We start from the raw sequence: 26,189 nt of genomic DNA, 5'->3' as shown, positions 1-26,189 counted from the left end.
GCATGGTCTGCAGCAAAGACCACTTAGGGTCTACAAGAGCAGGTGCGGCAACAGACGGTGTGACTGCCTGATGCGGTACCGCTTTGCCTCTCTTAGGAGGTGAGCAGTCGTCGGAAGACTGCAGCGAGTCCGAACTGACCCAGTGGCTACAACTGGGCCGTTGGACTTGCGCGGAAGGGACCGACTTGCGCTTAATAAGCCGCGAGACCTTGGTCCATGGTTTCTTACGAGAAACCTCTTCCGCAGACGAGAAATAAATGGGCTCTCTCGTCTTTGTGTGGGTGGGGCGATCTTGGGTAGAGACGCCCGAAACCACGGAGGGAAAAAACGTCTGTTCGTTGATCAAGGCCTCTCGAACCCATAAGTCGTTCGACATTACTTCTCCCCTGGGCTTGGGAGCTTGCAAGAGGTCCTGGACTAGGTGAACGACAGGCACGAACAGACGAACCCTCGGACGCAACACTGTAACACTTTGCGCATATCACTTTATCGATTTTCTGTTTTGCACTTATTTCACTGAAATCGAAACTTTTACTGATTTCTACCTGAAACACGCAATTCTACCCTTCATTAAAAGGTAGTAATTGCGAAATCAGTCGTATAATGCAGCTCATTAATACTAGCAAAAAACAGAAAACATATATAAAGATAAAAAATTCAGTGGCTGGGAAAGAGACTAAACACTAGTTCAAATAAACTACGTTTACAATCTCTCACCGCACATAGCCTGGGGACAAGAATAAAACCCTAGAAACGTTTTACCTTCCTCCCCGTACAGAGACTAGGGACGAGAGTAACACGAGAACAACGTTAACCGCTTGAACGGAACGTTTTCTCTCCTCTCTCTCCCTCCGTCTCTATCTCTCTCTCTCTTTCTCTCTTGATTTCGCACCTAAGAGAAGAGCCCAATTATATATCGTCAAAAAAACATGTTATTTGACTAAAGGAAAAAACTGAAAGGTTTTCCAAATAAAAAGTTCCTTTAATTTAGAATTTAAAACATTTAAGCAAAGAAAGAATGAACAAAACGTCAGAATCGATTTACTCTTACTGCAAAGTGAAACCGTGATACACTCTCTCTCTATCGTAACGATAGAGCGCATGTTGAACGTCCTGAACGTCAACAACTGCGTAGTCTAAAAAACTAAACGTTAGTTCATCTTTGAAAACAGTACGAAGACTATTAAAGAAATTCTTTCATAAAACATTAAATTTAAAAAGTTTTAAATTCTTTAAAGGCTAAATATGATATAACGGGCTCAACGTTGATTAACTTCGGTTCCAAGTTAGGACCGCCTACTATCAGGAAAGGTCGCATATAAACAAAACATAAAAATTTATTTTTATATGTTTATAATAAATGGAAAGTTAATCGAAGAGGCCTAATAAAGGCGGAGAGATATAAAATATATAGATCTATAACGTGTTAAGCAAAATTACTAAAAACCTAAACACACTTCCGTCTAAGGGAAGGGTCGGCCATTTAAAAGTGAAAGAGAGTCCATACTCTCTTTGTCACCATAATTAAATCTATCCAAAACGAGTTCAAGTTTTGAGATGAAGATAAAACACCTGCATAGCGAAAGCTCAAAACTAGAATAGTGTACTTCACCAAATAGTTGTGAAAACAAATCCAGTTAGTAACAGCGAATTAGTAGGTCTTGCCGGTAGCCCGACAGAGAGAAAATTGAGTTCTGTGTTTACATTGAGTACTGAGTACCTGCACGACAGATGGCGCTGTTGAAGTACACCCCCTACCTGCATTGCGATCGCTGGCGGATTTTTAACGTAGAGTTTTCTGTCGAGCAACAGAGTTGCAGCTTATATAATCACCGGCTAAGTTTAATATTGAAAAAAGTGATTTTCAAGACTGTAGTCAATAAAATTCCTTATCATTTCATGTTAGATTGGAAAAAATTGATTTTTCTAGTTAAGTTTCAAGGTTTGAGAAAACAAGCTTCAAAGTTTTTTTAAGAGATTGATTGAACAGACTTTAGTATGTATAAGTAGAGATTTTTAGCAGTAATTTTCCTCACAACTGTGGATTATAAGGCTATAATCCTCATATTTCAGGGATACTAACCAGTGGAGAACCCCTTCCCTCAAATACTGTACACATAATATACCCTACATGTACCAAATGCCCACACGACCTAGACATGGCTATCATAATATACTCTTGTCTATGTACCACTATATAAGGGTAAGGGAGATGTGCATGATTGTTGTAATTCAAGAGGTATTAGTTTGTTGAGTGTAGTTGGAAAAGTGTATGGTAGAGTACTGATTAATAGGATTAAGGATAAAACAGAAAATGCAATCTTGGAAGTACAGGGTGGTTTTAGAAGAGGTAGGGGTTGTATGAATCAGATTTTTACAGTTAGGCAGATATGCGAGAAATATTTAGCAAAAGGTAAGGAGGTGTATGTTGCGTTTATGGATCTGGAGAAAGCATATGATAGAGTTGATAGGGAAGCAATGTGGAATGTGATGAGGTTATATGGAGTTGGTGGAAGGTTGTTGCAAGCAGTGAAAAGTTTCTACAAAGGTAGTAAAGCATGTGTTAGAATAGGAAGTGAAGTGAGCGATTGGTTTCCAGTGAGAGTGGGGCTGAGACAGGGATGTGTGATGTCGCCGTGGTTGTTTAACTTGTATGTTGATGGAGTGGTGAGAGAGGTGAATGCTCGAGTGCTTGGACGAGGATTAAAACTGGTAGACGAGAATGATCATGAATGGGAGGTAAATCAGTTGTTGTTTGCGGATGATACTGTACTGGTAGCAGACACAGAAGAGAAGCTTGACCGACTAGTGACAGAATTTGGAAGGGTATGTGAGAGAAGGAAGTTGAGAGTTAATGTGGGTAAGAGTAAGGTTATGAGATGTACGAGAAGGGAAGGTGGTGCAAGGTTGAATGTCATGTTGAATGGAGAGTTACTTGAGGAGGTGGATCAGTTCAAGTACTTGGGGTCTGTTGTTGCAGCAAATGGTGGAGTGGAAGCAGAAGTACGTCAGAGAGTCAATGTAGGTTGCAAAGTGTGGGGGCAGTTAAGGGAGTAGTAAAAAATAGAGGGTTGGGCATGAATGTAAAGAGAGTTCTATATGAGAAAGTGATTGTACCAACTGTGATGTATGGATCGGAGTTGTGGGGAATGAAAGTGATGGAGAGACAGAAATTGAATGTGTTTGAGATGAAGTGTCTGAGGAGTATGGCTGGTGTATCTCGAGTAGATAGGGTCAGGAACGAAGTGGTGAGGGTGAGAACGGGTGTAAGAAATGAGTTAGCGGCTAGAGTGGATATGAATGTGTTGAGGTGGTTTGGCCATGTTGAGAGAATGGAGAATGGCTGTCTGCTAAAGAAGGTGATGAATGCAAGAGTTGATGGGAGAAGTACAAGAGGAAGGCCAAGGTTTGGGTGGATGGATGGTGTGAAGAAAGCTCTGGGTGATAGGAGGATAGATGTGAGAGAGGCAAGAGAGCGTGCTAGAAATAGGAATGAATGGCGAGCGATTGTGACGCAGTTCCGGTAGGCCCTGCTGCTTCCTCCGGTGCCTTAGATGACCGCGGAGGTAGCAGCAGTAGGGGACTCAGCAGTATGAAGCTTCATCTGTGGTGGAAATGTGGGAGGTTGGGCTGTGGCACCCTAGCAGTACCAGCTGAACTCGGCTGAGTCCCTGGTTAGGCTGGAGGAACGTAGAGAGTAGAGGTCCCCTTTTTTGTTTCGTTTCTTGTTGATGTCGGCTACCCCCCAAAATTGGGGGAAGTGCCTTTGGTATATGTATGTATGTATGTATTTTCTGCATAAATATTATGCTCTTGACCTATTTAGTTATTGTCTCTGACACTTTATGCATCTTTTAGCATAATCATTACATAAAAATTAATATACAAACGAGTAGACAAAGAAATAAAAAGAACATACGTATGACAAATGTATATTCACAATAACCATACCAAATATGAGAAACCTGGTAATCGAGTTTTTGGGAAATAATATAAAATGGTGGAATTACTATATGTGGGAAACTAAAATACATAGCTTTTCATGGATTTTTTAAAAAAGGGTATATAAATACGTACCTACAGTAGATCAGTATTTCCTGCCTTGGTATTAAATCATATACAGTACTGTATAAAATTAACTTTAAAGTTTCAACTACAAATAATGGTTAATATATTTATCAATTACTTCAAGTGCCAGTTAACTAAAAGAGGTTAGGTACAGCTAATTAGTTTTAGATATTTGTTATCCCTTGATATTGTGGACTAACACCACAAACAAATGGTGGTAGGGCAGACCGTAGTGGGGTTTTCAGACAAATATAATCACTAGACCACTTCCAAAACCAAGAAAGAGTACATGTTCATCCTACCTGCTTTTGATAGAGTAAGTGCTGCTGTAGGGTATAAGCAAATGCTCAATTTGGTACTCACGCATCTGTGATTAGACTCTTCTTTTCAGGTATTAAAACACATGTCTTTAAGCCTGTCATTATTAAATTGCCTCCAGTAATCAGATGGTTTTACAATATTTAGAAGGTTTGATTTTTAAATCTTTGAAAAAACTTTCACATAAATTTCACAGCTTAAACATTTTTCTTTAACATACAATAAAAGGGAAGCACTAAATTTTAAGGTGAGCTTTTGAAGCATAGGATGGTTTTGTAATTTTTACTTTCCTTCTGAGCTATATTATTTTAAGACTAAGAGTGCGTTGCAATTTTTTTTTTTTCAGTAACCCTCCTTAGATATGGTTGTGAACATTTCATCTGAAAATAGGTGTCTTTGTCCATTAAGAGCCATTCAGTACATTTTAGCCAAACTATGGACATTACAGGTTGTATAGCCAATTTACTATGTGGGATTAGAATTCCAATTTGTCATCTGTCCAAAAATGAAATGTCATATCTAGTTGAAAGTTTGGTAACAGAAACTAAACAAGAATTGGATCCAAATCTTATAAAAGCTTTGAAGACTAAGGTTCTAGATACTGTATAAGGATTAACCTATACTGTAATTCTTAATTTCCGCAAAAAATTTTCTTTGGAAATAGTGTTTGCTGTAGTGCAATAACATACTATGTTAGTGTTTGGTGAACAGAATCCTAGCTATCTTATTAAGTTTGTTGGGCTCTAAGTCTTATAGTAGCTGCTGGTGATGCGTTTTTTCAAGTTTTTTGAGTTCAATTAATTCATAGAATCCTTTTTTTGATATTTCACATATTGTTAAAAAAAATTGTCCCATACTAAAAAAATATTTTGAGATGGTTTCAATTAAATTTAAACAAATTGAAACTAGAATTAAAATTATATTGCATATTTCACTTTATTCTTATCCATTTTTCCGTCACTGGTGTCCCACCTCCATCAGTGTGTGTGGGAGTCAGCAATATGATCATAGATATAAATGTGATTTCAATAATAAAATTTCTTATTTCGGTGCTCACCTGATGTTCATATACATGACCCCTCTCCTTTCCTCTTGTTGTGTGTTAAGGAATATGGAACACTTGACTTCAATACTGAATAATAAATAACCATTGGTACTCCTTACCGTTAACCACTATATTGTTTCATTACTTTAATAGGGCATGTTACTTTTGAAAGGAAAGAAGATTGGGATATTATATATCAATTTTGGGGGTAAACATTGATAAATTGATAGTCTGAAGAAAACATCAGGTGAGTACATAAATAAAAAATTTTATTACTAAAATTCTATTTTTGCATTTACTGTAACAACATACCTGGCTGTCTCCTGAATATAATTCTATACCTATTTATCATATATAAAAATAATACTGCTAATTTAAAAGAAACTTCACGATATCAGAAACTGTTTTAATGACTCACATAAGTACACTATAATGTAAGTGATCAACTCAATCCCACAAACATTTCGCCCTTCAATTCAACATCCTACTAGTATTATAAAAGATGTTACAAGGATGTTACCTTATTCTAATATAAACAGTCGACTACAATAATCCATAATATAATTAAATTAAGGAATTTTATTTATAGAGTAACTACTGTCGCATAAACTATACTACTGTTATTTAATCAAGCAACAAAGTTAGAATACAGCAATATATATGAATAAAAAATGGTGAAATAGGCTTTAATAAAAATATGATAAATAAAATCTAGAATGTAATTTAATTCCTAAAACTTACGCATAAAGTAAAAACTACTACAGATTATACGTCATACTAAGTCCTTCACTTTAATAGGTCGTCGAACAGCATTGCTATAACCTTCTTTAAATCTAAACCAAATATCACTTTTAACGATCTCATTATTAGTTGAACCTGAAAAAAAAAGAAATAAAAAATTAAAAAATACCACACATTTATTCCACTATATTGCGTATTTTCTACACTTCTATAGGGTGCTATACAAAAGAATTCACTTCGTTGATAAGAGGTATATTTCATAACCATAACTAATTTTTGAAAAAAAATAAGGCCTTTTTTAATTTTAAAAGAGTTTTACGGTCTGACACCCCCCATGATGTATGGGATAAAACTTATAAAAGACTCAGAGCCTGAAGATATTTAACTTTTAATGTTTTTAAGTGAGGAACCCATGTAAGCCTACAATCAAATTTCAATCCTAAAAATCTAGCTTCACTTACACATGGAATACGTTTACCTTTGATGTATATATCCGGGTCTGGATGAACTCCCCGAATATGACAGAAAGGGACAACAGTTCAAATTGTCAAAAACTTAAATCCATTCATATCGGCCCATTGAATAATTTTGTCAATTGAGAGTTGTAGTTTTCTCTCAACCATCAACATTCTAGTTCCAGCAAATGATATGGAGATCATCTACAGAGAGTTTTGAGAGAATATCTTGGGGAATGACAGAGGATATCCCATTACTGGCTAATGCAAATAGGGTTACACTTAGCACCCTACCCTGGGGTACTCCTTCCTGAGATTTTCTCTTTGACAGGGTTTCACCCACTTTAAAATGATATTTTAATTATAAAATAAATTTTTGAATATACTTACCCGGTGAATATATAATAGCTGCTGCTCCAGCGGCTCGACAGAAAACACACACAAAAACTCGCGAGCGATCGCTATGAAGGTTGCGGGTGTGCCCACCAGCGCCAACTATCGGCCAGATACCGCATATACATGTAAACAGACCCAATTTTTCTCATCCCGCTGGGTCTCTATCGGGGAGGAAGGGGGGGGCCTTTAATTTATATATTCACCGGGTAAGTATATTCAAAAATTTATTTTATAATTAAAATATCATTTTTAAATATTTAACTTAGCCGGTGAATATATAATAGCTGATTCACACCCATGGTGATGGGTAGAGACCAGAGTTAATTAAGTTTACAGCGTATATGCTTAGAGTTTTTGACACTTATATCATAACAAAACCCGAATATATAAAGGTACCTGGTAAGGAAGTTGACTTAGACGATTACTCTGCCTTATTAGTCTGTCTTCCTCATGAAGCCCAGCGATCCTCTTAGGATGCTGAAAGACTCCCAGGAGCTGAAGTATTAAGGGCTGCAACCCATACAACAGGACCTCATCAAACCCCTAATCTGGGCGCTCTCAAGAAATGACTTTGACCACCCGCCAAATCAACCAGGATGCGAAAGGCTTCTTAGCCTTCCATACAACCCAAAAAACAATATTATAAAAAACATTTCAAGAGACAGATTAAAAAGGATATTGGAATTAGGGTAATGTAGTGGTAGAACCCTCACCCACTACTGCACTCGCTGCAACGAATGGACCCAGTGTGTAGCAGTCCTCGTAAAGAGTCTGGACATCTTTTAAGTAAAATGACGCGAACACTGACTTGCTTCTCCAAAAAGTCGCGTCCATAATACTTTGCAGAGATTTATTTTGCTTGAAGGCCATGGAGGTTGCTATAGCTCTAACTTCGTGCGTCTTAACCTTAAGCAAACATCGGTCTTTCTCATTCAATTGAGAATGAGCTTCTCGTATTAAAAAATCTGATAAAATATGACAAAGCATTCTTTGACATAGGCAATGATGGTTTCTTAACTGAGCACCATAATGCCTCAGATTTACCTCGTAATGACTTAGTACGAGCTAAATAGAACTTAAGAGCTCTAACAGGACATAATACTCTTTCCAGTTCGTTGCCTACGATCTCTGATAAGCAAGGAATATCAAAAGATTTAGGCCAAGGACGAGAAGGCAGTTCATTTTTGGCCAGGAAACCAAGTTGAAGTGCACAAGCGGCTTTTTCTGTAGAAAAGCCGATGTTCTTACTGAAGGCATGAAGTTCACTGACCCTTTTAGCCGAAGCCAAGCACACTAGGAAAAGTGTCTTGAGGGTGAGATCCTTCAGGGAGGCTGAATGTAATGGCTCAAACCTGTCTGACATGAGGAACCTTAGGACCACGTCTAAGTTCCATCCAGGAGTTGCCAAACGACGTTCCTTAGAGGTCTCGAAAGACTTAAGGAGATCTTGGAGATCTTTATTGTTGGAAAGATCTAAGCCTCTATGTCGAAAGACCGAAGCCAACATGCTCCTGTAGCCCTTAATCGTGGGAGCTGAAAGGGAGCGAACCTTTCTCAGATGTAAAAGAAAATCTGCGATTTGGGCTACAGAGGTACTGGACGAGGACACAGATGCTGACTTGCACCAGTCTCGAAAGACTTCCCACTTCGACTGGTATACTATAATGGTAGAAGCTCTCCTCGCTCTTGCAATCGCACTGGCTGCCTCCTTCGAAAAGCCTTGAGCTCTTGAGAGTCTTTCGATAGTCTGAAGGAAGTCAGACGAAGAGCGGGGAGGCTTTGATGGACATTCTTTACGTGGGGCTGACGTAACAGATCTACCCTTAGAGGAAGACTTCTTGGAAAGACTACCAGCCATTGAAGTACCTCGGTGAACCACTCTCTCGCGGGCCAGAGGGTAGCAACCAACGTCAACCTTGTCCCTTCGTGAGAGGCGAACTTCTGCAGTACCTTGTTGACTATCTTGAATGGTGGGAATGCATATAAGTCCAGAAGAGACCAATCCAGTAGAAACGCGTCTATGTGGATTGCTTCTGTATCTAGGACTGGAGAGCAATAGATTGGTAACCTTTTGGTCAACGAGGAGGCAAAGAGGTCTATGGTGGGTTGACCCCAAGTAGCCCAAAGACTCTTGCCCACGTCCTTGTGGAGGGTCCATTCTGTGGGTATCACCTGACCCCTCCGACTAAGACAGTCTGCCAAGACGTTCAAATCCCCCTGGATGAATCTCGTCAACAGGGAGATGCCTCGATTTCTTGACCATAAGAGAAGGTCCCTTGCGATCTCGAGCAGCGTGAAGGAGTGTGTGCCTCCTTGCTTGGAGATGTACGCCAAAGCTGTGGTGTTGTCTGAGTTGACCGTTTCGAAGAAGCTTTCGAATTTCATCAAGGCCAAGTGGACTGCTAATAGCTCCTTGCCGTTGATGTGCATGCTCTTCTGACTTGAGGTCCACAGACCCGAGCATTCCCGACCGTCCAGGGTCGCACCCCAACCCAAATCCGACGAGTCTGAGAACAACACGTGGTTTGGGTTCTTGACTGCTAGGGATAGTCCCTCTCTCAGACTGATATTGCTGTCCCACCATTTCAGGCATGCCTTTACTGGTTCGGAGACTGGGAATGATACCGTCTCTAACGTCTTGTCCTAGTTCCAGTGAGAGGCTAGATGGAACCGGAGAGGCAGAAGGTGTAGTCTCCCTAGTGAGACAAACTGCTCCAGGGATGAGAGAGTCCCTACGAGACTGTTCCAACTCCTGACTGAACAAACGTTTTCTTTTCAGCATTAGTTGGACTTCGAGCAGGGCTTGTTCTATTCGGTGGCAGACGGAAAAGCCCGAAAAAAACTGGACTGCGAATCTCCATCCCCAAATATAGAATAATCTGGGATGGGATCAGTTGGGACTTTTAGGTTGACCAAAAGTCCCAACTCCCTGGCCAGACTCAACGTCCAATGTAGATCCTGCAGACAGCGAAGACTGGACGATGCTCTGAGAAGCCAGTCGTCCAAGTACAGGGAGGCTCGGATCCCCGATAGATGGAGGGATTTTGCCACATTCCTCATGAGCCTTGTAAACACGAGAGGAGCAGGACTTAGGCCAAAGCACAGGGCTCGAAACTGGTACCCCACATTCCTGTAAACAAGCCTCAGAAACGGTTGGGAATCCGGGTGTATAGGAATGTGGAAGTATGCCTCCTGAAGGTCGAGAGAGACCATCCAGTCGCCTTCCATTAATGCTGTCAAGACAGCCTGGTAGACTTCATCGTGAAGTTTGTCTTGACAATGAACACATTGAGCGCACTTGCCTCTTACGTACTCCTGCAGTGAACATGGCTGCCAGATCATTGGAGCCATCCCTGAGGGACTTGTTCCTGCAGAGAACGTGGCTGTCAGATCATTGGAGCCATCCCTGAAAGCCTTGTTTATGCATGACATAATTGTACAGCAAAACTTCAAACGCTCGAAAAAAACTCCTAACAGGAGATGGTCTAGCTCTGAAGTCGACCATAAAATCTTGGAGCGTCTCATGGCCAGGCGCCAGGGAGAGTCTATGAGGTTTGAGAAGACTATCTGGGCAGAGGCAGGAACTCCCAAGCCGAGAACTTCTCTCGTGTCATATCAGACTCTCGCTCTATAAGCCAGCTTAAAAGTAGGGAAAGCAAAGGCTGTCTCCCCCAAACTCCTCCTGGTGATAAACCAGTCGCCTAGCAAACGTAAAGCTCTCTTAGAAGAGCGAGAGAGCACTAGCTTATAAAACAACGGCTTCAAAGTAGCTAGGCCTAGTGTAAACTCTGACGTTTAGGCGAACGAGGAGCAGCAGTTACAAAAAGATCCGGACAAAGATCCTTAAAAATCAGCATGATTTATTTAAAGTCCATAGAGGGCTAAGCAGCTTTAGGCTCCTCTCCGTCTGACAGAGTCCTCAAGGGAATATCAGTAGGAGGGGGAACAGCAACTTCCTCATCTGAAGGAGCCTTGTCCGACAAAAGCCGAGTCTCAAGCAAGGGAGAGACCTGCCGTGGTGGCAATGCTTGACAAGCAGAGTCCACACGCACTGGTGCATTAGTAGCGGACCAGGACGCAACGTTATGTAACTGCTTAACAGTCTGTGAACTGTCAACAACAACAGGTGCGGGAGGACGCTCGGCGTCCACTCGAGACTGTTTTGACTGCCTAGTCTGAGCAGTCAAAACAACTCTAGACTGCGGTAGTTGACGCTCAGCGTCAAAACAAGTCAACTCCGCTGGTTGGCGAACGTCCTGAACGTCAACAGGAGCATTAGGAAGCGGCCTAACGTCCAAATGCGGCTGAAAGTCAACACGTGACCGCATCAAGTGAGGCTCTACATATCGTGACTGACGTGACTTAGCTACGCCAACGTCAACAGGACGCACAAAGGTTCGTTTGGGCGGCTGAAGGCCAGGATCTCGATGAGATAAACGGCTAGGATCAACGTGAACCTTATCGGCAGAATAGTCTTCCATAAGAGAGGCAAGCTTATTCTGCATGTCTTGCCGTACAACCCATTTAGAATCAACGGGAATGGTTGCGGTAAGAGACGAGGGTAACGTCTGTGACTGCAAAACCTTGCCTACAAAAAGACTCTCGGAGCCTGTGTTACGCTTTTGTTTAGGCGGCGAGCAGTCTTCCGATGACTGTATAGGGTCAGAGCTGTCCTAATAGTTAAAACCAGGACGCTGGACCTGTCCTGAAAGGACTGACTTTCGCTTAAAGGGCCTCGAAACCTTGTTCCACTCTTTCTTATGCAAAAAGCCTTCGGATGACGAGGAGAAAATCGTCTCGCTCGTCTTATGGTAGGGGCGGTGTTGATGAGACACGCCTGAAACCATAGAGGGAACGTCTGTTCGCTGATCAAGTCCTCTCGAACCCATAAGTCGTACGACATTACTTCTCCCCTGGGCTTGGGAGCTTGCAAGAGGTCTCGGACTAGGCGAACGACAGGCACGAACAGACGAACCCTCGGTCGCAACACTGATAACACTTTGCGCAATATCACTTTATCACTACGATTTTCTGTTTTGCACTTATTTCACTGAAATCGAATTTTTTAACAATTCACATTAGGTATGAATAAAACTGATTTCTACCTGAAGCACGCAATTCTACCCTCATCAAAAGGTTATAATTGCGAAATCAGTCGTATAATGTAAGCACATTAATACAAGCAAAAAACAGTAAACATATATTAAGATAAAAAGATCAGTGGCTGGGAAGGAGACTAAACACTAGTTCATTCAAAACTACGTTTTCAATCTCTCACCGTACAGTGCCTTGGGACGAGAATAAAAACTAAAAACGTTTTATCCTTTCTCCCCGTACAGAGACTAGGGACGAGAGTAAAAGACTGACTCGAGAACAACGTTACTCGCTTGGGACGAGAATAAAGATCGGAACGTTCTCTCTCCTCTCTCTCTCTCCGTCTCTATCTCTCTCTCTTGATTTCGCACCGAAGAGAAGAGCCCACTTACCTTTCGTCAATAAGCAAGTTATTTGACCAAAGGAAAAAACTGAAAGGTTTTTCAATTAAAAAGTTTCTTTAAAATAGTATTTAAAACATTTAAGCTTTGAAAGAAGAATGAACAAAACGTCAGAATCGATTTACTCTTTCTGCAAAGTGAAACCGTGATACTCTCTCTCTCTATCGTAACGATAGAGCGCAAACTGCGTAGCATAAATAAACTAAACGTTAGTTCATCTTTGAAACAGTATGAAGACTATTCAAAGAAAATCTTTCATAAAATATCTACTAAAAAATATTAATTTAATAAGTTTTAAATCATTTGCTCTGTAAAAGTTATTTACGATTGAAAGGGCTCAACGTTGTTTAACTTCGGTTTCCAAGTTAGGACCGCCTACTCTCAGGAAAGGTCGCATATAAACAAATCATTAAAATTTATCTTGATGTTTATTATAAATGGAAAGCTAATCGAAGAGGCCTAATAAAGGCGGTTGAGATATAAAATATATAGAGGAAAATCTATAATTAATTTATAACGTGATAAGATAATTGCTAAAAGCCTAAAACACACTTCCGTACTAAGGGAAGGGTCGGCCATTTAAAAGTCAAAGAAAGTCCAAAAAACAATCCAAAGTCATCAAAAATTAAATCTATCCAAAAACGAGTTCAAGATTTAAGTTGAAGATAAAACACCTGCACTGCGAAAGCTCAAACCAAAAGGAAGTACTTCACCAAATATGTTGAGAAAACTCCAGGTTATACAGCGAGTATTGATACGTCTTGTCGTTAAGGCCGACAGAGAAAAAATTGAGTCTGTTTACATGTATATGCGGTATCTGGCCGATAGTTGGCGCTGGTGGGCACACCCGCAACCTTCATAGCGATCGCTCGCGAGTTTTTGTGTGTGTTTTCTGTCGAGCCGCTGGAGCAGCAGCTATTATATATTCACCGGGTAAGTATATTTAAAATTGAAAATTATATGAAATAAATGATTGAATGAACAATGGTAGCTCTAATCTTAATCCCATATTATGAATGGTTTTAAGTATACCATATCTCCAAGTAGCATCATATGCATTTTCAAGGCAAAAAAAAAAAAACTGTTACATGGTGCTGTTTGGAAGCAAAGGCTTCACAAATAAGAGAACTCAAGTCATACCAAGACATCAGTTGTTGAGTGCATTTTTCTAAATCAACACTGGATAAGTGATAAAATACCTTTCTTCTCAAGGTATCACACCAGTCTTGCATTGACTATCTTCTCCAGGGACTTATATAAACAAAATGTCAATGCAATTGGTCTATAGTTTGCTGCTTAAACTTATCCTTACCAAATTTTAAAAATGCTAAAATAATGACTAGTTCCCAAACAATTGGATAACTATGATCATGCCATATTCTGTTAATAATGATTAAAATATACAACTTAGTATTAACAGGTACATGTTTAACCATTGCATATGGAATTCCACTAGTCCCTTGGCTGTATCAGGTGCAGAATCAAATTCACTTTCAGAAAAAGGACCATTGTAAGACTCCTTTTCTGTTGTAAAATTTAGCATTTTCTGTTATTTAATGCTTTAAGACTGGTGACCAGGAGCTGCTTTAAACTAGCATGGTACATTGGAGGAACGATTGGCCAAGGCATAGCTAACATCAGTTGCTCCAGTCACATACAGACCATTTACTTTCAACACTGGTGGTGGGTTGGGGGTAAATTTACCTGCTATCTTTTTACTTTCCTCCATACAGAAAACAGTGGTGTTCTACTGTTGACTGAGGAAATGAACAATATCCAAAACTAGCTCCTAGGTTGTTTCATTGCATAACGGAACTACACTCTATATTTCTTGTATATCATTAAATTCTCTTCTATACAGTGTTTATGCAATAGAGTTAAAAATTTTAGAGTGCCTCTGTGCAGGGCAGTTACTTCTGAGGACTACCAGGGGACTGATTACTGTTTGGCATCATCAACACTTTCAAATTGTTCTGTACTCCCATCAATTTCACTCAGCTCCCAAAATTTATTCCAATCCGGCTTATTGTTGGTGTTTATTATGATTGGTGTAGGACCACTAGTATGCCAATCATCTAACGTCCTCCAGTCAAAATAGAGGTGGCAACTAGACCTTGCAATTGAAAGGTCAATGCATGACAAGGTATCTGTCTGATCATGAAAGCACATGGGCTCTCCTTTATTAAAGAGTCCCACATCATCATTTTCCACAATTGATGATACAGTGTTTACTAAAACATCGACCCATAAAGTATATCTAGAGGTCAAGTTCTTCAAATTTGGCTCTTAAACCCTGACAATTCCATTGCAAAATGGAAGAAAAATTAGGGTTTACTTTCTGGAAGACACCTTGGATGAAGTATTCCATTAGCAATTTTCTATTTAACACTATTTCCCAGTGGTTTATTTAGAGAGGGTCTTGATAAATTGGGGTTTACTTTTGTCTTTTTCTTTGTGTCTTTTTTATCTAATTATTGAGGGGGAAGGACGACCTCAACTTGAATTTTTGATCTATCCAAGTTGTCTTCCGGTTGGCCAGAAAAATCAAGACAAAACATCATATTTATTTGATGTCACAATTTTAATGTTTCTTCTGGAAGGGTCCAAGAAAGATGGGTGTCTCTCTTTTCCGATTAAGAGGTGGTGAACTACCAGGTTTTTGCACCTTTCCAACTACCGCTGCATTAGATGTGATGAAAAGTAAAGTGATTTTGGGGAAAGCTTGTGTTAAACAATATAGACTGGTAATGATGGATTTTAAAATGAGAGGTACAAAACCCAAGAAGAGAAAGAGGAGACCTAGAATTGAGGTTTGGGACCTTAAAGGATAAAAGTGTGAGCAATTAAGTCTATTGTGAGAGAGAGAGACGACTAGAAATGTAGAACTTAGGAGATTAGATAGGGTAACAGGGAAAAAAATATTTGGTTGGGTATGAAAGAAATATGTGTAGGGGAAACAGAGGAGTTAGTGGGAAGAACCAGAGGATATGGTGTATCGAAAGGAGATTGATATATTGATTTAAGGTTTTCAGGCATCCTGTATCGAAAGGAGAAAAGTGGTGGTGGAGCATAGAGGTGAAAGAATCAGTTAAAAGAAAATCAAAGGCCTTCAAGAACTGGAAAGTAAGACAGGGAACACAGGAACAGTACAGAGAAGAGGAAAAAGATTCTATGAGGAAAATAGGTATAGCTATTATTATTATTATTATTATTACACACACACATATATATACATATATATATATATATATATACCTATATATATATATATATATATATATATATATATATATATTGAACATATAAACTATAGAATAGTAACATTCATGTACTATAAAAGAGAAACACTTTTCAGACCTTGAACAATCTGTCAATCAACAACTAATATACATACATATGCATACAAATAAATAAATAAATAAATAAATATATATATATATATATATATATATATATATGTATATATATATATATATATGTATATATATATATATATATATATATATATATATATATATATATATATATATATATATATATATAAGTGCCTTGGTATATATATATATATAGATATATATATATATATATATATATATATATATATATATATATATATATAATAAACATATTAAATCTATAGGAGAGTATCATTAACGTGCTATAAAAGAGAAACACTTACTTTTCGCTCCTTGAACAACCTGACAGTCAACAACTCGTCCAAAGAAATCCCTTGGGGCCTGAAAATTAAATAAGATGTCAAAATTTAAAGTCAATTAACATAGTCCTTATGAACAGATATGCTATTAAACATCAAAGTACTTTCATTCTAACAAAAAGCAGTAAATTACACAATATTAACCAAATTAAGTATATTACAGCTAAATGAACTGTACTATTTTTTTTTATTGGTTTGGTAGGGTAAAATTTCAGGCATGAGGAAAAACACTTAAAAGTTCAATATTCACCTTATCAAATATATTTCTACTTTTGAAACAAAATATTTCAATCGTTTTTGTGAAGTCTTTTACATTCATTTTATTTTTTGTTCCTAAGAGTATACATAACTTTTCATCCTTTAAATTGGGAATGTTTTTGCCAGACCTGGAATAGGGGCAGGGATCTTTTTATTGTGTCCTTGGGTGCAGCCGGCATCCATTGGTTGGTGAGTGAGGTTACATGCCCCAGTGCTCATAAGTACGGGGCTGTGGGTTACTCTCCACCAGATCTTTCTCGCCTCGATGACAACCAGGTTGGTCCTTCATCACCCCTTGATCAAATATCTAGTTCCATCCTTAAGACAGAACCCTGCATTTGTTGGGACGAGATTTTCTGAACAACTTGAAGTCTTCATTCCTTGCGAGGGATCAGGAAGCTCAGGATTTTTATGCCCTGATGGTACTGAACCTTGGCCAAGTACCAACTGAAGCTGTGAACCCATAGTTGGTGTATGCCTATGGTAAAGTTCTTGCATTAATGTGTAAGTGCGATGAATTGGTGCCAGCATTAGGTAGTATTTCAGTCATTTGATCAGTGCTTCAGAGCCCCTTAAGGTACCAGACCTTCTGTTGAGCTGCCATGGTCGGATCTTTCCAGTGGCCCCGACTGATTTATGATCAGGTCTGTTGATCTGAGAACTCTCTCACTTCCAGTAAGTCCAACAAAACCCTACCCTCTGCACTTTTGAAGCGGCGAAGGTTCATCATGTCAGAGTTTTCTGCATTAGCACTTTTTCAGGTTGACCCATCAGTCTGCTTCCCGAACATGACAAGGTTATCAACTTCTTACTCCTTGGAGAAGAAGGGAAGACATGTTCTGTCTGGTGACCTATTTGATCATGCCAAGTAGCAAACCCATAGGTCATCTGGGATTTGAAGGCGAGGTATGCTCTGGTGTCCAGATTCTCAAACTAATTGGTCAAGAAATAGCAGTGACTCTTTAAGAATACTTCAGTGCAAGGTCCCACGTCACACCTTTAAGGAGTCCCATGCAGGCAGCAGTGAATCGAAGAACTGCTTTGTAGGACTCCCTGATAAACCATGCAGTCTCTTTCAAGGGCTCTGGCTCTTTGATGGCATCTGAGGACAAACCTTTGGGAGTGGCCATGCTTGCATGATAGGAGGGGAAGAAACTCGCCGATCTACTCTAGATTCCGATCACAAGCACATGCAACTTCTTCCACTCAGAAGAATACTGCATATACCCAGCCCTTTGAGGCCTCCCTTCCTGACTAGTTCAGGAAGAGGAAATAGAGAGGGAAGCTTAAATGGAGTTCCTCCTCTCCTGCTTCCATGAGTAGAGGAATGATTGGCTTGCTATTGGGCAACCTTGAAGAGGACTGACCAATTGATTTAGTGTTTTCGGGCATCCAATGAGAAATAACACTTATTATATCCCTCACCGTATATTTGTCCAGGGTATCGCAATGTTGCTGCCAAATATTATTAAAAAAACTCTTTATAGTTAGTAAAAAATCATTACAGAGGATGGAATACTTTCTTGGAAGAAATTCAGCTGTAGCTTCCTTTGCCACTCTATCTGACCCCTTATTTCCAGACACACCTACGTGGGCTGGAACCTAGCAAAACTGAGCTTCTATAACTCTCATCTCAATAATAAAGTCACTCTAAAATCTTTAAAAGCAAAGGGTTACTGGAATTAAAACCTCCTCAAGCTTGTAGGACACTTTATGCATCATAGAAAATTGTAAAATGGACATCCACCTTTAATGCTATTTTTTTCATCAGCAGTTAGTATTCCATATAGTTTGGCAGTAAATGTAGACGATACTAGTGGAAGTGCACCTCTACAATTAAAAGCATTGCTATGCTCTCCAAATCCCATGCTAACATAAAATATGGAGCCATCAGTAAAATAAAAGTCAACTCACTATCTTCAAAATGTTCCATAAAAGACCTAGATTCTAAGTCAGTACTGTGTATTTTTATGCCACAAAAATGTCTATATCTACAGAAAGATCATTCTGGTCATTCCCATGGAGGGGTTGGTGATATTCTAAATGGTAGTTCTACTATTTCTAGCGACACAAAAACTTTATCAATTGTTTCCCCTGAAATCCATATAGTTGAGGAGATTTTGGGTGCAACTCATGACACTTATGATGCTTTAAAAGGTTTGCAGTCTGAAATGCTAAAGCGTGAGGAAGTCTTTGCAACCTAAACCAACATAAAAGAATAGAAGACCTTTGATAAAGGTCTACAGGTAATTCTCTACCATCAACAAGGAGGCCTGGGATGGCTGAAGTTCTAAAAGTTTCTATGGCCAATCTGATACCAGTATGATGTATAGAATCTAAAATCTTTAATTGGCTTGGGTTGGCTGAGGACTATATTTCACAACCATAACTAATCTTTTAATACATTAAGTCCTTGTAGTTTTAAAAATACTGATGTGTGGGAAAAACATTCAAAAGATCCAGAACTGCAAAGCATTTTATTTTTAAGGTTTGCAAGTGAGGAACCCAAGTCAGTCTGTATCAATTATCGACCATAAGAACCTGGCTTAACATACACATGGGATCCGTTGCCCTTTGGTGTACATATTCGGGTCTGGATGTGCTCCCCAAATACGACAGAAATGAACAACAGCAGCTTTGCTTGCCATAAACTTAAACCCATGCATGTCAGACAAATGATTTTTTTCAATTGGGGGTTGCAATTTTCTCTCATTCATTGCCATTCTAGATCCAGCAAATGATATGAAGAGATCTACAAACAGTGTTGAAAGAATATCTTGGGGCGTGACAGAAGATATCCCATTTTTGGCTATTGTAAATAGGGTTACACTTAATAGACTCCCCTGGGGAACTCCTTGCTCCTGACATTTCCTCTCTGACAGTGTTTCACCTACTCTAACATGAAAAAATCTATATGAAATGATTGCTTGAATGAGCAATGGTAGCTCTTCTCTCAATCCCAAATTATAAAGGGTCTTGAGTACCGTATATCATGTCTCTATGTATTATCTTATGCCTTTTCAAATTAAAAACATGTCACATGGTGCTTTTTGGAATAAAGCATTCACATACAGAGGACTTGAGTTGTACCAGCACAACAGTCATTGGGTGCATTTTCCTAAAACCACAGAGGATAGAGGATAAAATACCTTTGTGACGGCCGAGAGCAAGGTTATGACTCAAAGGCAGGATGCAATCAACTGAGTAAATTTATTAAAGAACACTCTCCTTTATATACAAAACCTCAAGGCAACAGGACATAACATGTTCGAGAGACAGACAATGTTACAGAGGAAAACCGGAGACATGATTATTCAGGTTCTTTTTAGTGCGAGGGAAGAGCGCAGATACAAGCATAATATATACAAAAAATTCATGTACGATCGTGTGACACACGGTTGATACATGGCTCCCCCCCTAAAAATGACAAACTGTACATGTTAAATAGGGCGCCCTGATCTAGAGAGGCGAACTGTAGGCGGGTCATCTGGCAGTAGATAAGCAGGTTTTAAACGATCAATGGAGACCCAGTCTTCTTTGCCACGAATGTTTAGTAGGAATGCTTTCGGACTGCGTCGGATCACAAGGAAAGGGCCCGTGTAAGGGGGCGTTAGCGGTGGCTTGGTAGTGTCGTTGCGCAGGAAGACGTGCGTTGCAGAGTGCAAGTCTGTTGGTATGTGATGCTTCGCTGGGGGCTTGTAAGTCTGGCGGCACGGAGTAAATTTCCCACGACGTGACGTATGCACTGGAGATCATCGGAGGAGGTTGTAGAAGGAAAAAATTCGGCAAGGACAACCAAAGGGTCACCATACACCATTTCAGCTGCCGAGACGTCGAGGGCGTCTTTAGGAGTGGTCCTTAGCCCCAGGAGGACCCAGGGGAGCTGAGTAAACCAGTTTGAATCCTTGCAGCGGGACATCAAAGCTGCTTTGAGGGTGCGATGAAAACGTTCAACCATTCCATTGGCAGCGGGGTTGTAGGCCGTTGTCTGATGTAAGGTGATGCCCAGGAGATTTGCTAATGTTGTCCACAATTGAGAGGTGAAAGTGGAAGTAATATGCTCAGGGATACCAAATCTTGCAATCCATCCAGAGAGTAAGGCAGATGTACATGAGGCGGACGTTGCAGTTTCCATGGGAATGGCTTCAGGCCAACGGGTGGAGCGGTCGATGACGGTAAACAGGTAACGATGTCCTTGTGATGTGGGTAGGGGGCCTACAACGTCGACGTGAATGTGTGCGAAATGACGCTGAGGTTGAGGAAAGGTGCCCACTCCTGAATCCGTGTGTCGATGTACTTTGGAAGTTTGGCAAGAAGTACAGGCGCGGACCCAATCCTTAGAAATGCCGTGCCAAATGAACTTTGCCTTCAGCAGCTGTGCAGTAGAACGGCACGAGGGATGTGAAAGGCCGTGAATGAAATCAAACACCTGTCGGCGCATGGGTGCAGGAATCCAAGGTCGTGGTCTGCCAGTACTGACGTCACAGAGGAGGGTGGTGTTGGAGTCGTCGAGGGGGAAGTCTTCCCAACGGAGGGACGTGCAGGATGTCCTACATGCTTGATATTCTGGATCCTGTCGTTGGGCTTCAGCCAGGGCGTTGTAATCCAATCCCAGTTGAACGGCAGCCAACGTGTTTCTTGACAGGGCATCGGCAACGGGATTCATTTTCCCAGGGACGTATTGAAGGGTGCAATTATATTCAGCCACGGCGGAGAGATGTCGGCGTTGCCGGGCGGACCAGGCATCAGACTGTCGAGTAAAGGCGTGCACCAGAGGCATGTGGTCTGTGCGAATGATGAAGGGCGTACCTTCTAAGAAATGACGAAAGTGACGGACAGCCAAGTGCACCGCCAGCAATTCTCGATCGAAGGTAGAATAGCCCGATTCTGCCTTGGACAGTTTCCTGCTGAAGAAGGCCAATGGGCGGGGCGAGCCGTTGACCACCTGCTCGAGTACTGCACCAATAGCGACGTCGCTGGCATCGGTGGAGAGAAGGAGAGGGGCATGTGGGATAGGAAAAGTGAGTCGCAGCAGTTGATAGGGCCTTCTTTGCATTGCAGAAGGCTGCTTCTTGAAGGGGACCCCAATTCAGGTCCTTTGGCTTGCCCTTGAGGGAGGCGTAGAGGGGAGCAAGAGTGCCGGCAATGGCTGGCAGAAAACGGTGATAATAGTTGATCATGCCCAAGAACTCCTGCAGAGCTTTGACGGTCGAGGGCGCGGGGAAGTTCTGAACGGCTGCTACCTTCTCAGGGAGGGGATGGACTCCTTCAGGAGTGATGCGGTGCCCTAAGAACAACACCTCGTTGGCGCCAAAGGTACACTTGTCGTACCGGACTACAAGGCCGTTTTGTTGCAGGCGGTCGAGCACGATGCGCAGGTGACGGAGGTGTTCCTCTTTTGAGGAGAACACAAGTATGTCGTCCACATAACATACACAGAAAGGGAAGTCCCCTAAGATGCCATCCATGAGACGTTGAAACGTGGCCCCAGCATTACGAAGGCCAAAACAGGAGTAATTGAAGGTGTATGTACCAAACGGAGTGGTGATGGCGGTCTTGTGGATGTCTTCTGGGTTCATAGGCACCTGATAAAACCCCTTCAGGAGATCGAGCGTAGAGAAAACCTTTGCTTTGTGCAGGTAGGAGGTTACGTCGGCAATGTTTGGGAGGGGGTAGTGATCCGGTTCTGTTTGCATGTTCAGGCGCCTGTAATCCCCGCACGGACGGAGGGAGCCGTCTTTCTTCAGAACGATGTGTAAGGGTGACGACCATGGGCTGGAGGCCTTTTGGCAAAGGCCCATTTCCTCCATTTCGGCGAACATCTGTTTGGCGGCTGCCAATCGTTCCGGTGCCAGACGTCTGAATTTTGCGAAGACTGGGGTTCCCGTCGTCTTGATATGGTGATAAATACCGTGCTTGGCAGGAACCGTGGGCGTTTGGCGAAGTTCTGGACGGAAAACTTCCCGGTACGACGTGAGGAGGTGTGCGTAGTCATCCGTGGGTGCGCTGATGTGGAGAGCGAGGTTAGAGGGGGCGGGTTAAAGAGGTGTCGACAAGTACGAGTCTGCGTTGACCAATAGTCGGTGGGCGACATCGACCAGAAGGTGGAAATGAGTGAGGAAATCCGCACCGAGGATTGGCATTGTGACGTCAGCAACGAGAAACTTCCAATTGAATTTACCGTTTCCGAACGATAATGTGAAGTTCTCGTAACTGTAGGTGGGTATCGCAGATCCGTTGGCAGCTACCAAGCGGACGTCGGCAGATGTAGGCAGACTATGACGTGTCTTGAAGAGTTTCCTTGGCAAAAGAGAACGACAAGCACCCGTGTCTACCAAAAATCGCACGCCCGTTCCTGCATCATGTAAAAAGAAAAGATTAGAAACGCGGGAGGCCACCGCTACGAGCGATGGCCTACTTACACGTTTTTTGGCCACTGACAATCCTTGGCACATTTCTTCGCGGTTGCCCCGAATCTGAAATGGTAGTAGCAAAACTGTGGCGGATGGGAGGTAGTAAGTGATTATAGAAGTCGTTTGTTGGGGCGCGAGCGATTGGTGGGTGGTGGGTGGCTTTGTCGCCGCTTCGGCACGTCACGGGGTAGGCGTGTATGTCCTACGGCATTCATGTCAGCTTCGGTTGACGTTGAATAGGCATCCTCTTCGTCAGGGGTGGAGGCGTTGATGGAGGTCTTGAAGTGGCTGTCCATAAGGGCGTTGGCTTTGGTCATCAGGTCCTTTATGGGTAAAATATCGACATCTGGTATGGCAGCGCTTATAAGTCCGGGTAAACGGCGTATCCAAAGGGCACGAAGTAGGTTCACCTCACGAGGAGAGCCGTCTGCGACAGGTTGAAGGCGAGCAATACTGGTCATTTCCCTGAGGGCAAGCGAAGCCCTTTGGTCCCCCAACGGTTGTTGAGGGAGCTGAAAAAGCTTTGCTATACGGGCGGCTGGCGACGGCGAGTACTGCTGCAGAAGGTATGTTTTGAGGGCGTCATACGCTATTGGGGTGTCTCCTTGTTCACAAAGCCAGTCGGATATTTCTGGGAAGGTGTCCTCGGGTATCGCCGCGAGAACATAATCTGCTTTGGTGGTTGAGCGAGTCACGCCATTGATGCGAAACTGGACTTCAGCGCGCTGAAATCAAGCAAACGCCTCTCCGGTGGCGAACGGTGAAAGTTTCAATGCGGCGGCCGCAGCGCCAACTTCTGTAGAGTCCGTCATAATACCAACGATGGAAGGGCGAGGGGGGTGGGGGTGGAAGGCGGTGGGAGCAAGTCGACTTACGGGGTCACCAATGTGATGGCCGAGAGCAAGGTTATGACTCAAAGGCAGGATGCAATCAACTGAGTAAATTTATTAAAGAACACTCTCCTTTATATACAAAACCTCAAGGCAACAGGACATAACATGTTCGAGAGACAGACAATGTTACAGAGGAAAACCGGAGACATGATTATTCAGGTTCTTTTTAGTGCGAGGGAAGAGCGCAGATACAAGCATAATATATACAAAATAATTTATGTACGATCGTGTGACACACGGTTGGTACACCTTTCTTCTACAGGTACCTCACCAGCCTTGCCTTGACCATCTTCATGATCTTACAAAAACAAGATGTCAATGCAACTGGTCAATAGTTTTCGTTCCGACGACTTGCACTGGTTGACAACTCACAGTACATGTACCCTTTATTTACATAGTGTAGAGTACAGTAGAAATTTACGCACAGTACTGTACAGTATAGTTGATAAACAATGCTATACATTACTGTAATACTGTACTGTACTATGTGTATACAATGATACTGTATTTGAGATTAACAAAGAGTACATATTTTACACAAAAACCACTAATCATTTTCATACAAAGTTCTTTGAAATCTTGAAGCACAACGCAATTCCTGATGCGCCGTCTTATGTGTAGTACTGTACTGTAGGGAATCACACATCTACAGTACATTTACCTAGTAAATATATAATATAGGCTAAGATGATGCGGGAGATCTGCACACTAGGACACACAAAGCACGAGTGAGGCCGAGTCAGCAAGAGACGTGATGTTGAGATGGGCAAAAGTGGCACGAAGTGAACCAGGTGCAGAGGAGCATGGTCATTCTGAAATCATTGCGCCGGTGAGAGTACTTCTCGGGAACCCCCGTATATTTGATTTTCTATTTCACAGGTTTATGGTTCTCTGTTTCGTGAAAGAGCAAAATCGCGGAGAAAGAATCCGCGGATATGGAAGGCTGATTGTACTTGAAAATCACTTGAAAGTACCTAGGGAGAGGCAAACAGGCCCAGGAAACTTCAAGGGTGCAGAGGATGCTTGATTGTAAGAAGAGGAGGAAGAGATAAAATCGAGTTCCCTTTTCCTATGTTTATACACTACTCCCTATCTTTAGCTCTAACCTCAACTAAGTGTAAATATTGGGTCAAATGAGCCTCTGACAAAGTTCATTCTGCTCACAGCTTCAAGCACGAGAATTGTTTACCTCTAAATGGTGCACAAAGATAATGCAGATCTGTTTTAGCTGATAGTAACCTATTGTTTGTGCATATATCTAGGGAATTGCCTAAAGTTATTGGGTTTTTGGTTGATCCTAGCATTTGTCTTTTTTTTTTTTTCAAATTTGCATTCTTCCAAATTAATATGCATAAAATTATTTATTAGTATCGCAGTTTACATATTAGAGCCAAAAGTCACAGTTGTGTCAGGTGAGTGCCAACATTTCTTTTAAAATAATTTTTTAAATGTTTAAAGATTGCTCATGAATGGCAGGGGCAAGGGACAGTAACAATGCCCTAGAGACTGATCATCTATACATATGATCAGTGCCCAAGCCCATCTCCACCCAAGCTAGGACCAAGGTGGGCCAGGCAATGGCTGCTGCTGACTCAGCAGATAGACCTATACGCTCCCCCAAACCGCCCATCCTTAGCTTACATGGATTGATTAATTGATTGATTGAAAGTTTTCTGGCATCCTGACATCTACGCCGATAGTATTTATTATATATGAAAAATAAAAGAGAATTCAATTAAAACCATAAAAGTTAAGAAGTCATTACAATAGTTAAATAGTTTTCAGAAGACCTGCTTCTGAAATAAATCTAAAAATTCCGCTCGCATAGTAGGACACATCATGTCCAAAAATCTTGGCAAGGATGAACCTGCCATCCTCATCTCGAGCCTCAAACAGATATCTATTTCTTAAGTTAGTAAAATTAGGGCATTCGGTCAACAAATGCCTCACTGTTAAAGGTACTAAACAGTCCTCACAATACGGTTGGTGTTGGCCCTTCAGCAGAAACTCGTGTCAACCGTGTGTGACCAATACGGAGAACACAAAGAGTCGTCTCCCATTTTCGGGGTATCATGTTATACCTCCAAGGTGATATGATATTTGTTACTTCCCTTGGTAGCAACTCGGATGCCGCATTCTTCGCCAGTAAATCTGCCTTCTCATTCCCAGACACACCTACATGTGCTGAACCCAACAAAATCGAACTGTTATACCTCTCCGTCCAATAATAAAAAGCCATTCTAAAATCTTTAAAACTAAAGGGTTACTAGAATTAAAAACTTCTAAAGCTTGAAGAACACGCCTTGCATCACTAAAAATTGTAAAATTACCCTCCTTTTCCAAAGCTATTTTCTCAATAGCGGTTAGTATGCCATACAGTTTGGCAGTAAAT

General features: G+C 41.3%; 1 protein-coding gene across 1 annotated transcript in view; it reads right to left on the bottom strand.

Annotated features, from left to right (window-relative positions):
- Positions 1-5,707: 5,707 nt before the first annotated feature.
- LOC137616615 (chromosome transmission fidelity protein 18 homolog) overlaps positions 5,708-26,189 on the bottom strand; it is a 113,245-nt gene continuing 92,763 nt past the window's right edge. The window contains exons 11-12 of the mRNA XM_068346520.1: positions 16,198-16,255; positions 5,708-6,307 (exon numbers count right to left, since the gene is read on the bottom strand). Coding sequence (XP_068202621.1) covers positions 6,204-6,307; positions 16,198-16,255 — 162 coding nt within the window. The 3' untranslated portion in view covers positions 5,708-6,203. The remainder of the gene's footprint in view (positions 6,308-16,197; positions 16,256-26,189) is intronic.

This window comes from Palaemon carinicauda, chromosome 22 (assembly GCF_036898095.1).
Source record: "Palaemon carinicauda isolate YSFRI2023 chromosome 22, ASM3689809v2, whole genome shotgun sequence".
NCBI lineage: Eukaryota > Metazoa > Arthropoda > Malacostraca > Decapoda > Palaemonidae > Palaemon > Palaemon carinicauda.
This window is presented reverse-complemented; position numbering and strand designations above follow the sequence as displayed.